Source organism: Phyllopteryx taeniolatus, chromosome 17 (assembly GCF_024500385.1).
Source record: "Phyllopteryx taeniolatus isolate TA_2022b chromosome 17, UOR_Ptae_1.2, whole genome shotgun sequence".
In the NCBI taxonomy this organism is placed as follows: Eukaryota; Metazoa; Chordata; class Actinopteri; order Syngnathiformes; family Syngnathidae; genus Phyllopteryx; species Phyllopteryx taeniolatus.
Window position 1 is genome coordinate 6,016,057 of NC_084518.1, and position 12,929 is coordinate 6,028,985.

Below are 12,929 nucleotides of genomic sequence, written 5' to 3' on the forward strand. Positions count from 1 at the left end.
CAGTGTTGCAAGATGGCAGCTCGTTCCCATGTTCTCTCCCCAGCTACAGTGTCCGTTGGATTCAGCTGCTAGGGTTTGGCAGGTACAATGCCATTTAAATAGTAATTATTAATAATGTGTAACATATGTACGTATATACAGCGGCTGAACTAAGTATTTAACACGTCACCATTTTTCGCAACTATATTTCCAAAGGTGCTATTGACATGAAAATTTCACCAGATGTTGGGAACAACCCAAATAATCCATCCATACAAAGAAAGTAGAACAAACAAGCTCAGATATTAAGTGGTGACGTGTTAAATACTTATTTCAGCCGCTGTATATTGGGGTTCCATGAAAGGTCATAATTCCCCTCATAACTCGCCACCTATGTGGCCGATAGACACGGGACGATTACCGTTTTGACAGTTTACCACATTAAAAAATACGTCACGGTTACCCTCACTGCTAAAATAGTCCGTTACCGGGAAAAGCTGTTTTTTATTTTGTTATTTTGTCTTCAAAGAAAGTGCAGGCAGCCGCAGTGCAGCAGCGACCAGACTTTTTTTTTTTTTTTACTCCCAATTGTGTTCTCAGGACACTATCCGCTAAAATATCATTGGCTGTTTGCAGTCAGGGTGCAGGGTTTTCATTTTTTAATATCCGGTTAGAGTTTGCTGCTGTCAAATCTTGTTTATTGACAATTAAACGAGCGCTCATCCTCCGCCTCCCGTAGGTCTCCCCGCTTTCTTTTTTCTTTTCTCCTGCTTCAGTGCCAAAGAACTGTGCCTCCGCTAAAAGTGAGGACCTGTCTACTGTTCTGTTACTGCTTTTGATTTATTGTTGCTTGCTCTGTTTGATAATGTGCAAGTGTTGCTAATTGTTGCTATTTGTAGAAGAACCTCTGTCATTCGAATTTCTCGATCTTAGCTACGTCACGAGGGAAGATCACGTTTGAGTTGATGAGATAAAAGCCAAGTGATCGTAAAAGACCAAATTTGTCTTCTAGTCTGATCCACGCATTACGTGTTGTCTGTCCCACACCGCCGACATGTTTTTTTTTTTTGTGTTTTTTTTTTAATAACTTTATTGGCGCTCAGATATTTACAGTACTCCGTTAAAAGACACGTGACAAGGCTACAAATAAACTAGCTTTTGGATACAAATAGACTGTACACGATGGCGACGCAGAGTCAATGTCTTTTGCGGAGCCGATCAATGACGTCATCGATCGGAACGGCGAATGATGACATTAAAGCCGATCAGCATAAAATGCTAATTATCGGCTGATACCGATCAGATCGGTGTAAAGTCTAATTCTGAACTGCTACAGATGATGTACGTGGCACACTTAAGTGGTGTTATGTTGAAAGTTTGTATAGCATTGATGGTTTCTATAATTGCAACATGATAGTAGTGGTATTAAGAGATGGCTTAAGTCATGTAAATCTCCACTGAAGGCGCAGGTACTAAATACATGGCCCTTGCGCTGATCAAAGTTGCCCATTCCTGTTTAGAGAATGTCATTTGCTATTAAAGGAACTTCCTGTACTGTGATAAGTTTAAATCTTACTTGTCAGATAACTGACAGTTTGTAAGCATCATGAATGAATACAGTGGCTGTGTTCACAATATAGAGATTTTTACATAATGGACTATGTACAGTTCAGTCATGAGTCCAAACACTACTAGGGCATGCCATAATAATAATTATAACATATCGGATTAATGTCAGCTGGTGGACCTTCCGTAATAAATACACACTGTGATGATATACTGTAAAACAATGAATGAAACCTAAAGAAAGTAATCAGTTATCCAAACTTCAGTTGTGCCTGAAAAAAAATAAATAAAAAAATTCATGAATTGGACGACTGCCATTGCTAGCAACTGAATTCCGATGAAGCTAAAATGACCGAACTTGGCAAAGCATGTAGTGGCACAGTCATCATTTACCTCACCATCAACAAGTGTCAATCAAGCACAGCCTTTTTTCAGTTTTGTGCGACATAAAAAAAAATTAGATATATTTTGCCACTAGCTTATGCTGAAAGCCTATAGTGCATACTTTTGCAGCATTTAGGATGGGTTCTTGTAGCTCTCTTTTAGTAGCCTCTAAAGAGTCTGCAGCTCGTCCATGCTGCAACTTGAGTAATGACTTAAAATCCTTCTCCTCACCTATAACACTCTAAATAGCCAGCCACTGTTATACCTTAAAGAGCTTGTTGTACCTAATAATTGGGAACACAGTGTAGTGACCAATAATATCACTATTATATTGTTAAAAGAAAAGGTAAACAAACACACAGAAAACCAAAAGGTTTTGTGAAGAATAAAAACCATCAAACAAACTAATTGGATTTTTGTTGTAAAGAGCAACTATTGTATTATACTATGTTAGCTATGAACCACAACAGTACCAATAATCCTCTCCAAACTATTGTATGCAAGAAGTAAATATCTCATAGCCCCGTAACATACATCTGGTGTGTTCTTCCTTGATGTCGTCTTTTTCTATAGTTTGTCTTCTTTCTTTCTTTCTTTGCTGTTGTGGCGTGCATTGGATGGGAGAAATCGAAAGACAACTACTACTGTCAGAGACGCTAAATAAGATGCTGAAAATTCGAAGCGGTAATACTAACCATTGAAAATCCTATTACGGTTTATTGGTTAAGCGTAAATTGCCTCATCACTAGCGGAGACGGAATGGTGGTTCTCGCTGAGGAGTCTTGTGCGACGCTGTGCTACTAATAAAATGTATGTAGAACTGGTAGGATTGCAGGATTCATTATACTTCTGCAGAACCGAGGGGCAATAAATTTAAATCAATGATATGTTTTTAAGTGTGACTCTCTCTCACCATCATGTCCAGAGTTGAGGAGGTGCTCCCCCAGGTCGCAGCCAAATACCCTCTCCCGGAGGATGCCTCTCTGCTTCAGCTTCTGCTTGGTGGGCCTGGACTTCATGAAGGAGCGCAAGAAGGTGATCAGCTTGCCATGCTTCTTAGACACTGAAGATGGAAGGTAGGAAGTAAAGTTATGAGAACCCTACATAGAGTGCACACAGAAGCAGCTCAGTTCTGTCTCTTTGTGCATTTTGGCTTCATTCTAATGCAACCTCTTCCTTTAGGCAAGTGTCATCACAGTAAAGTGAAAACTTTGTTTTTAAATATAACCTCTCAGGCGGTTGCTATGAAATTCTGTACTCCGAATCCAAAACCAGTATTGTCTGCTCTGTCTCAAAATATGAAACCAAAAAGAGTCACATAAAATACACGAACAAAATACCCAAACTCTACCAGTTAAAAAATTACAGCTGGGAAAATAATATACGAGTTGTATATTTAGTTTCAGAGATGCAAAACAGTTTGAAAATGAATCAAACTGTCCTCAGTTGTAAGTGTACTGTAGATAAGGAATGACAGTCAAATCATGTGCGATAGCAAGATACTTGTGTGGACCAATGGCCTCTACGATTCGTTATCCACACGATGTTTACTAACTGGGGTGTGTGTGATTCATCTTTGAGAGAGACACAGTTTATGGAAGATGGTTTAGTGCACAACTTCTGCATGCTATTTTACCTTCTAAGACGGAAACCGGAAAATGTGGACAAAAAATGGTGACAATATCCCTGTGTAATGAAACACCATGTGCTACAACTTCATGTCCTCACTCGGTTTTACCCAGAATTGTCTTTTTAATACTATTTAATACAATTAAATTAATGCCCATAATCAGACTTATCATTGACTAAATCAATTTTCAGTTAAAAACACTTTGTGTAAGTCTTGTTCAAATATGTAGACCAGTGGTCCCCAACCACGGACCGGTACCGGGCCGTGAGGCATTTGTTACTGGGCCGCAGAGAAAGAATGATCAATTTATATAATTTCTGTTGTATTGCAATTCGCGTGTCATTGTGTTTTATTTTGAAAATTGACCGGATCTTCTCCGCCGCAACAGCTGCGCCTCTCAATTGACACGTCGAGACTGGACAGAACACTTCCGTTTCCGATCCCAGCCGGCTCGAACGCTTCTGTTTCTGGTCCGAACGGGCGAGCTAAGGGCGGCAGAGCTCAAAGAATGAAATCATTTCATAAACTACAACCCCTATTCCAATGAAGTTGGGACGTTGTGTTAAACAAATAAAAACAGAATACATTGATTTGCAAATCATGTTCAACCGATATTTAATTGAATACACTACAAAGACAAGATATTTAATGTTCAAACTGATAAACTTTATTGTTTTTAGCAAATAATCATGAACTTAGAATTTTATGGCTGAACTGCGTTCAAACAGTTTAAGGACAATGTTCCACAACGTACAATTGCAAGGAATTTATGGATTTCATCATCTACCGGCCATAATATCATCAAAAGGTTCAGAGAATCTGGAGAAATCAATGAATGTAAGCAGCAAGGCCGAAAACCAACATTGAATGCCCGTGACCTTCGATCCCTCGGGCGGCACTGCATCAAAAACCGACATCAATGTGTAAAGGATATCACGACATGGGCTCAGGAACACTTCAGAAAACCAATCTCAGTAAATACAGTTCGGCGCTACATCCGTAAGTGCAACTTGAAACTCTACTATGCAGAGAAAAAGCCATTTATCAACAACACCCAGAAACGCTGCCGGCTTCTCTGGGCCCGAGCTCATCTAAGATGGACTGATGCAATGTGGAAAAGTGTTCTGTGGTCCGACGAGTCCACATTTCAAATTGTTTTTGGAAATTGTGGACGTCGTGTCCTCCGGGCCAATGAGGAAAAGAACCATCCGGACTGTTATGGACGCAAAGTTGAAAAGCCAGCATCTGTGATGGTATGGGGCTGTGTTAGTGCCAATGGCATGGGTAACGTACAGATCTGTGAAGGCACCATTAATGCTGAAAGGTGCATACAGGTTTTAGAGAAACATATGCTGCCATCCAAGCAATGTCTTTTTCATGGACGCCTCTGCTTATTTCAGCAAGACAATGCCAAACCAGATTCTGCACGTGTTACAACAGCGTGGCTTCGTAGTAAAAGAGTGCGGGTACTAGACTGGCCTGCCTGCAGTCCAGACCTGTCTCCTGTTGAAAATGTGTGGCGCATTATGAAGCGTAAAATACGACAACTGAGTTATCTTTTCCTCTTTTTTTTCACGCTGCGTTGCTTGAACGCAGCATGCTCCTCGTGTACATTCTCGGTGCTCGATCAAATTTGTTGTGTTGAAGCATTTAGATGACGTTCCCCACGACGTACTTCAATTGTGCACAGACTGCAAATAACTTACGTGTTGTCTGTCTGAGACACCCAAATAGTCCCACACTGACGACGGCCACCTGTCCCAGCTTTTTTGAAACACCTTTCAGCCATAAAATTCTAAGTTAATGATTATTTGCTAAAAACAATGAAGTTGATCAGTTTGAACATTAAATATCTTTTCTTGGAGGTAAAAGAGCACACAGCGAGTAGACAACTGAAAATATCAATGACGTCATCGATTAATCAACGCTGACTCGACTATCATCACCTTATGGGTGACTACTAAAACGACGATGTGACAATGATTACTTTAATACGGTAATACATCCCAATCCTCCAACAAATGTGCTGCTATAATTACATACAACAACAAAGTGTCTAGTGTGAATTATCCCTCTTGCCCATTAATTAAAGGTTAAAATACCTGTTTTGCATGTTGAATACAGGTATACACCGTAGTGCTATACTATATGCAGAAACCTAATTGATAGTCCACAGAGCAAATTTAGAAGGATAACAAAAATGACTGCAAAAGTAATACGCGGACAAGAAAAAAGTAGCTAAACTAATTTCTTTGTCTGGTATACTGTGGGTCATTGCTCAACATTTGATTATTAAATGTTGGATTTACTGTACCCAAACAAGTCTGTTGAGGCAACTTTGTTTACACAAGGGAGGTTTACATTTGGTACATTGCTTTTATTTTTTTCCAGACTGGCTGGAAGGCTCAAGGAAGGGGAGCGAAATAGCAAGTGTGTCTCCCCAGAGGTCAGACAGAGACTCCCCATCTGCTTTATGTCAGGATAGATGACAGCGTGTGGGGCAGTAGCTTCACTTCTGATCTTCCAGATGTGTTAAAGACATTTCATTTAAGGATAGCGATGTTTTAATTTTGTCCATTTTACATTTATAGCTCAGACCTCTAATAAGTATAGTGGCTTAGAAATTATAAAAGAGTTTTTAATGTACAAAAGTCAACATTTACCCATTTTCATTGTTTCTATCAAGAAAATTGTATTTTTGGTTTTGAACTAAAACTTGGTTAAATGATTTCAGTGTGATTTTTGAACACTCATCCATCCATTTTCTGCACCACTTATCCTGTCGCAGGGAGCTAGGGCCCATCGACAGCGACCTTGCCTGTGGACTGGCAGACCGGAATGGTGGTCTCCATTTTTAAGTAGAGGGGACTAGAGGGTGTGTTCCAACTACAGGGGGATTGGCCTCCTCAGCATCACTAGTAAGGTCTTTCAGCTGTTCTGGAGATTTAAGAGGAGCAATGCGATTTTCGTCCTGGTTGTGGAACAGTGGACCAGCTCTACACCCTCAGCAGGGTGTAGAGCAGGGCCCTGAAGGGTGCATGGTAGATTGCCCAACTACTGAAGTTTACATGTGATTTGTGACTTGGAGATGGCATTCTCTGTGTTTCTCAGTGCATGCTCCCTGTATGAGCAGTATCAAGTTTGGTCTGCATTGCTGGCAATAAGTCGGATTCATTTTGAGTGAGAGTTGGACTGTGCCAAAGCTGCCTTTTGTCACCTATTATGTTCATAACTTTTATGGACATAATTTCTAGGTGCAGCCATGCCGTCGAGGGTGTCCAGTCTGGTGGTCTCAGTAATATGTCCCTACTTTTTTGCAGATGATGTGCATGGTTCTTGGGGCTTCATCAAGACCTGATCATCAACTCCTGCTGGAGCAGTTCCCAGCTGAGTGTGAAGCGGTTGGGAATAGGATCAGCACCTCCAAAGCTGCGAGGCCCATGGTCTTCACTCAGATAAGGGTGAAGAGTGCTCTTCTGGTTTAGCATAAGAGCCTGCCCCAAGTGGAGGGGGTCAAGTGTCTTGGGGTCTTGTTCGCAAGTGAGGGAATAATGGAGCGAGAGATTGACAGCTGGATTGATGCAGCTTCTGCAGTTTTTTAAATTTCATTTATTCAACCTTTATTTATCCAGGTAAGGCAGGAGTGTCAAACCGCTTTTTGTTGCGGGCCACATTGTAGTTCCGGTTTCCCTCAGAGGTCTGTTTTGACTGTAAAACCATATAATTGTTTAATCGCCTCCTCATATTATTACATAGACACAACAGATTTGAGCAAGAATCGTGGAAGTTCACACACATGATTTGCTTTCGGGAACCACATAAAATGATATGGCAGGACGGATCAGGCCCCCGGGCCTCGAGTTTGACGTCATTGGGGTAAGGCAATTGAGAAAGGATTCTCATTTGCAATGCTGACCTGGGAATGATCTAGACTCTGAATCAGTCTGTCGTAGTCAAGGAGAAGGTGAGCCGAAAGGTGAAGCTATCAATTTAGTGGAGAGAAAAGTCTGGGCTTCCACGTTTAAGCTGTTGCCTTTATGACACCATCCCAAATGAACTGAAGAAAATGGATGGATGGACTTTTAAGACTTGTAACAAGTACGAAAGTTAGTAGCATTATCTTCGACATTTTTACATTTAAAAAATAGCAGTGGTTTACTTATTTGTACACTACACTGACTGTTAAGAATGTTAATTTATTACAATGCCTCGACAGTTAGAAAAGGTTTTTGAATGGGAACAGTTCAACCCTTTCGTCCCCAAAATGGACTTATCTTAAAAACTATTCCATTTTCCAAGGTGGAAAGCTACAGCATATTGTCTTAGCTGCTTCTTGTCTGATGGCAGTCATCCTCTTTCAAGCTTTACACACAAACGCAAAACAGACATTCCAGTGTTCATTAGCAATTTCCAAGAATGTTGGGATGTGACAATATCATGGCTAGTACTCAAGCTGGAAACAATTTTCCCAGAACCACAGAAAACAACACAAACACATGCAAAGACCTAAGCTCCCCAAAAGTAAACTGATATTCATTTTTAAACACAGTTAAGTGGTTTCTAATCAGATGTTTCTTTTTTTTAACATAGTCATAAATTGACATGTGGCATTCTGGTGCAGGGTGGGGATCCAGATGATGATAGCTAGGGAAATTTGAGCCTGCAGCCGTGCCCTGGCATTTGAATATAAAACAGATAATATCCAGACAGGATACAGCTCAACACGAGTTGTAGCCTAAGGACCACTGGCAGGTTTAAGTTGCAGCTTTATGTGTGACAAAATTTTTCCCCACTGAGGCTTGGATATGACGAGTGGGGGTTGGGGGGACTAGGATATGCGGCCAAGCATTACAGCAGAAAACAATTATCCACGTAATGGCAAATGTTCATTCTTTTCCCTGCTTCAAAACCCAAACCCACAGCCCTGTCAATGTAATCAGAGAGACATTTTCAAAGGAAGCAGTTGGGCAGGAAAATTCCAACTTCATAGCAACGTAGACGTGATATTGTAGGACAGAGACACCATAGAGCCAAAGAAAAGGCTTGAGTCTGAGTCATCTGATACAACTACTTTGTGCCACCTTGCCCTGAATACAAATATCAACATAATCTTCATAAATGAGCTAAGTCTATTCACTTTGGCCGAAACCCCCTCTGGATTCAACAACACACCCAGTAACTGTAGGTGCTTGAGCGGGAAATTTTAATGGCTCTCCTGCAACAGTTTTTGTAACAAATCTCTTGACTTCAACTTCATTATGTTCACTATTGTTGCTTGGCAACTGCAGCCATCCATCTATTTTCCTTCGCTTAGCCGAGGTCGGGGTCACAGGGTCAGCAGCTTAAGCAGGGAAGCCCAGACTTCCCTTTCCCCAAACACTTTGTTCAGCTCTTCCGGGAGGAATTTAAGGCGTTTCCAGGCTAGGCGAGAGACCTAGTCTCTCCAGCGTGTCTTGGGTCAACCCCGGGGCCTCCTCCCGGTGGGATGTGCCCGGAACAGCTCACCAGGGAGGCATCCTAAGCAGATGTCCGAGCCACCTCATCTGGCTCCTCTCAATGCGAAGGAGCAGCGGCTCGACTCTGAGCCCCTCCCAGATGATCGAGCTTCTCACCCTATCTCATTGGGAGAGCCCGGATACCCTACGGAGGAAACTCATTTTGGCCGCTTGTATCCGTGATTTTGTTCTTTCGGTCACGAGCCGTAGTGTGACGATAGGTGAGACGAGGAACGTAGACCAACCGGCAAATCTTCACCACAACAGTCTGGTACAGTGTACAGATTACTGCGGACGCTGCATCTGTCTGTCGATCTCCCACTACATTCTTCTCGTAAACAAGAACACGAGATACTTGAACTCCTTCAATTGGAGCAGGATCTCCTCACTTACAGCTTGATGACACCCTCAGAACTACATCTGCAAAAAGCAGCGATGTGACACTAGCCGTCACTAAACCAAACCCACTCAAAACCCCGGCTCCACCTAGAAATTCTGTCCATGAAGGTAATGAACAGAATTTGTTACAAAGGGCAGTCTTGGTGGCGTCCAACCCTCACTGGAAATGAATTTGATTTACCGCTGTAAATCCAGACCAAAGTCTGACACTAGTCGTACAGGGACCGAACAGCCCATATCAGGGAGTCCGGCACCCCATAGACCCGGATCACCCCCCCACAGGACTCCCTGAGGGACACAGTTGAACGCCTTCTCCAAGTCCATAGAACGCATGTAGACTAGTTGGGCAAACTCCCATGCACCCATGAGGACCCTGCTAATGGTGTAGAGCTGGTCCTCCTCTGAAGTCCATTTATGTTATTCATCATAGTGGGTCATTTGAGCCGTGCTTTGTCTGGTCCCGCACCTAGGATCTGTTTGTCATTGGTGATGCTGCCAGGGGGGTAAAGCCCCAGATGACTTGGCTCCTAGGATCATTGGGAAACACAAACCCCTCTACCATGATAAGGTGACGGCTCAGGGAGGGGAGCAACCGTATCAATAAACAAAAAAGGAAAATATAATATTTTAATAATGAATTGATCTGCCACAGTCAATACTAGGTTCATCTTTTAGATCAAATGTATATATACAAAGTAGCTTTATTTCATTACAATCACAATGAAGGCCATGGAAAATCACAACCACAGAAACCATAAAAACAATAGCGCTTACACACACAAACACAACCTAACCATTTTCTGTCTGCATTGCTAATACTGTAAACAACAGCAGAGAGTCTCCCTATTGAACAGCAGTCATGAGTAACACTGACATTGTTTGAACCAAGTGGCCAAGTGTACAACCAAAAGTCTTCCAGGTTTTAACGGATCAATGACAATCAATGGCGACTCAACACTAATTTTGGCGGTAGGAGGACAGAAGGGCCATTATTTACCATTATTATTTATGCATTTCACAGCACTGCTAAGCTCATTCTGTTGCATTGTACTGCTGCAAGTATCTCGCAATGACAAAGAGTACTGTATTCTTTCAACAGATTTCAGGGCACTCAAATACTTTGACAGCTCTAACGGCATGTCGTAAGACAAAAACATTCTAACAGCTAAACCAGGTTTACAGACCAGTAAGTCCCTTTGACCCATTAACTAGATTGGTTGTGAATTTTGTGGTAGAAATTAAATTATAATTGATATAAACAATTTGGTTTGTATTGTGCAACTTCAAGCCAATACATTTCTCTATCGGTCACAGAAATGAACAGTAATTACATTTTGGGAAGTAGTAAATACAAGGAAGGATAATTATTTCCTTTCGACTGCGAAGACCATTCCAACACTCAAAGGTTAATTGTAATCGCTCACTTCTTTCCGAAGAACAAATTACCAGGAAGCACGCCCCTCTAACGTATATTTAGTCACTACTACGTGAAAATATAGTGTAATATACGATTGTATAAGCCAAGGATATCTTCTTACCTTGTTTCCACAGTACAGTACTACACTCGCCCCGGGGCTCTATGTCCGCATAAAGTCAGACAAAAGTATGCTCGTCTTTTTCTTCTGCGGACGTAAAACTGTAGAAAAGTGGCCCAGTCCTAATCTACACACTGAAAGGGTAGCAAATGTAACGCTAGGTGACGGAAGCTAGATTTAAATGATTCCCAAAGTCTGGCGAAAAGAGCAAGGCAGACCGCAGCCCACTGTGTCCTCTTTGCGCTGTCAGCTAATATCTTCACACACGCGCAAACACACACGTGTGCGCGCCTCCGCTAAAAGCCTTGGTTTACATTTCCACTCGTGCTGCCTTCAAGTGCTCCAACATATATGGAACATTTCAGCCCTCCGCTCTATGATAAGTCATTTCTTTAAATTTATTTTCATTTCATTCAAACCTTTTAATTGAAACGAACGACTAGGGTAAAATAAATATTTTTAATCAGCATTTTAAGCACGTGTCCGAGGTGTTAAACTGTTTCTATCGCTGGCCACATCGCAGTAATGGTTGACCTCGTGGGTTATACCGGTGAAAAACATCACACGGCGCTATGGTGCTGGCCTGAACGGCCCCTAGTCGCACTGTGGTCAAGCCGGCCTCCACTCGTAAAGTAGCAGTCAAGCCAGCCGCCCCTAATTTTGTTCATACTAGGCCATTACAGTAATAAGTCTGGCGACTCGCGGCGAAAGCCACCATCAAAATAAAAGCCTACCAATAATACGGACGTCAATGCTATTTGGTGAAGGAATGCAACCAGCAAGGTTTATTTGAATCTTGCGATGCATTAAAAATGTAGTTTAATTGATATCTTATGAAAAATAAATGTACTGCACTTATATAGCACTTTACAAAGCCTCACATTCACACACACATTCATAAACCAATGGGCGACTGCTGCCATGGAAGGCACTGCCAGGCCCACTGGGAGCAAATTAGGGTTCAGTGTCTTGCCCAAGGACACTTTGACATGCAGACAGTCGTAGCAGGGATTCGAACCTGCTCTACCTACTGAACCAAAGCCACCCTAAAATAATCCCATCGGTATCGCAAGACAAGTCCAGATCTGTGTGACAGACCACCAAGGACTCCACTAAAAGAGGTTTGATGAAGATCTGATATTGTATTTCAAAATAAAAGTCTCTGAAAACTGCATATTTTGCTGTCATTACCCCTGACTGAAAACATCTGTTAAAAAAAATAATCAATGAGATATCGCAACACCAGTCTAGTACTGGGGGACACGACACCACCTCAGGTCTCCAACAAAAGTGGCCCCACCCAAATCTGATGTGGCATTTCAAAATAAAACTCCCCTGAAATTGGTAAATTTCACTGTCATTACAACGGTTTTAAAAAATTCATTTAAAAACAATTTATGAGATATCGCAACACCAGTCCAGTACTAGGGGACACTAGACCACCTCACCCTCACAATACATTTGGGCCTGCCACGTCGGATCAGCATCTTCCCCCACCATCGGAGCCAACTCACCACCAGGTGGTGATCATTTGACAGCTCCGCCCCTCTCTTCACCCGAGTGTCCAAGACATGCGGCCGCAAGTCCGATGACTCGACCACAAAGTCGAACATCGAACTGCGACCAAGGGTGTTCTGGTGCCAAGTGCACGTGTGGACACCCTTATGCTTGAACATGGTGTTTGTTATGGACAATCCGTGATGAGCACAGAAGTCCAATAACAGAACACCGCTCGGCGGGAGCGCTCTCCAGCACCCCCTCCAAGGACTCCAAAAAGGGTGGGTACTCTGAACTGCTGTTTGGTGCATAGGCACAAACAACAGTCAGGACCCGTCCCCCCCACCCGAAGGCGGAGGGAGGCTACACTCTCGTCCACCAGGGTGAACCCCAACGTACAGGCGCCGAGCCGGGGGGCAATAAGTATACCCAGACCTGCTCAGC

The 12,929-nt window shown here is 42.4% G+C and overlaps 1 protein-coding gene across 9 annotated transcripts in view; it reads right to left on the reverse strand.

Moving 5' to 3' along the window:
• The window catches only part of arhgap32b (Rho GTPase activating protein 32b), a 117,689-nt gene that overhangs the window by 13,828 nt on the left and 90,932 nt on the right, over positions 1-12,929 (reverse strand). For 8 of the 9 annotated variants that reach the window (XM_061752286.1, XM_061752283.1, XM_061752284.1 and 5 more), the window contains one exon: positions 2,843-2,992. In XM_061752286.1, coding sequence (XP_061608270.1) covers positions 2,843-2,992 — 150 coding nt within the window. Of the gene's footprint in view, positions 1-2,842; positions 2,993-10,991; positions 11,323-12,929 lie in introns of those variants that run through there. The other variant, XM_061752291.1, reaches the window with a different exon arrangement.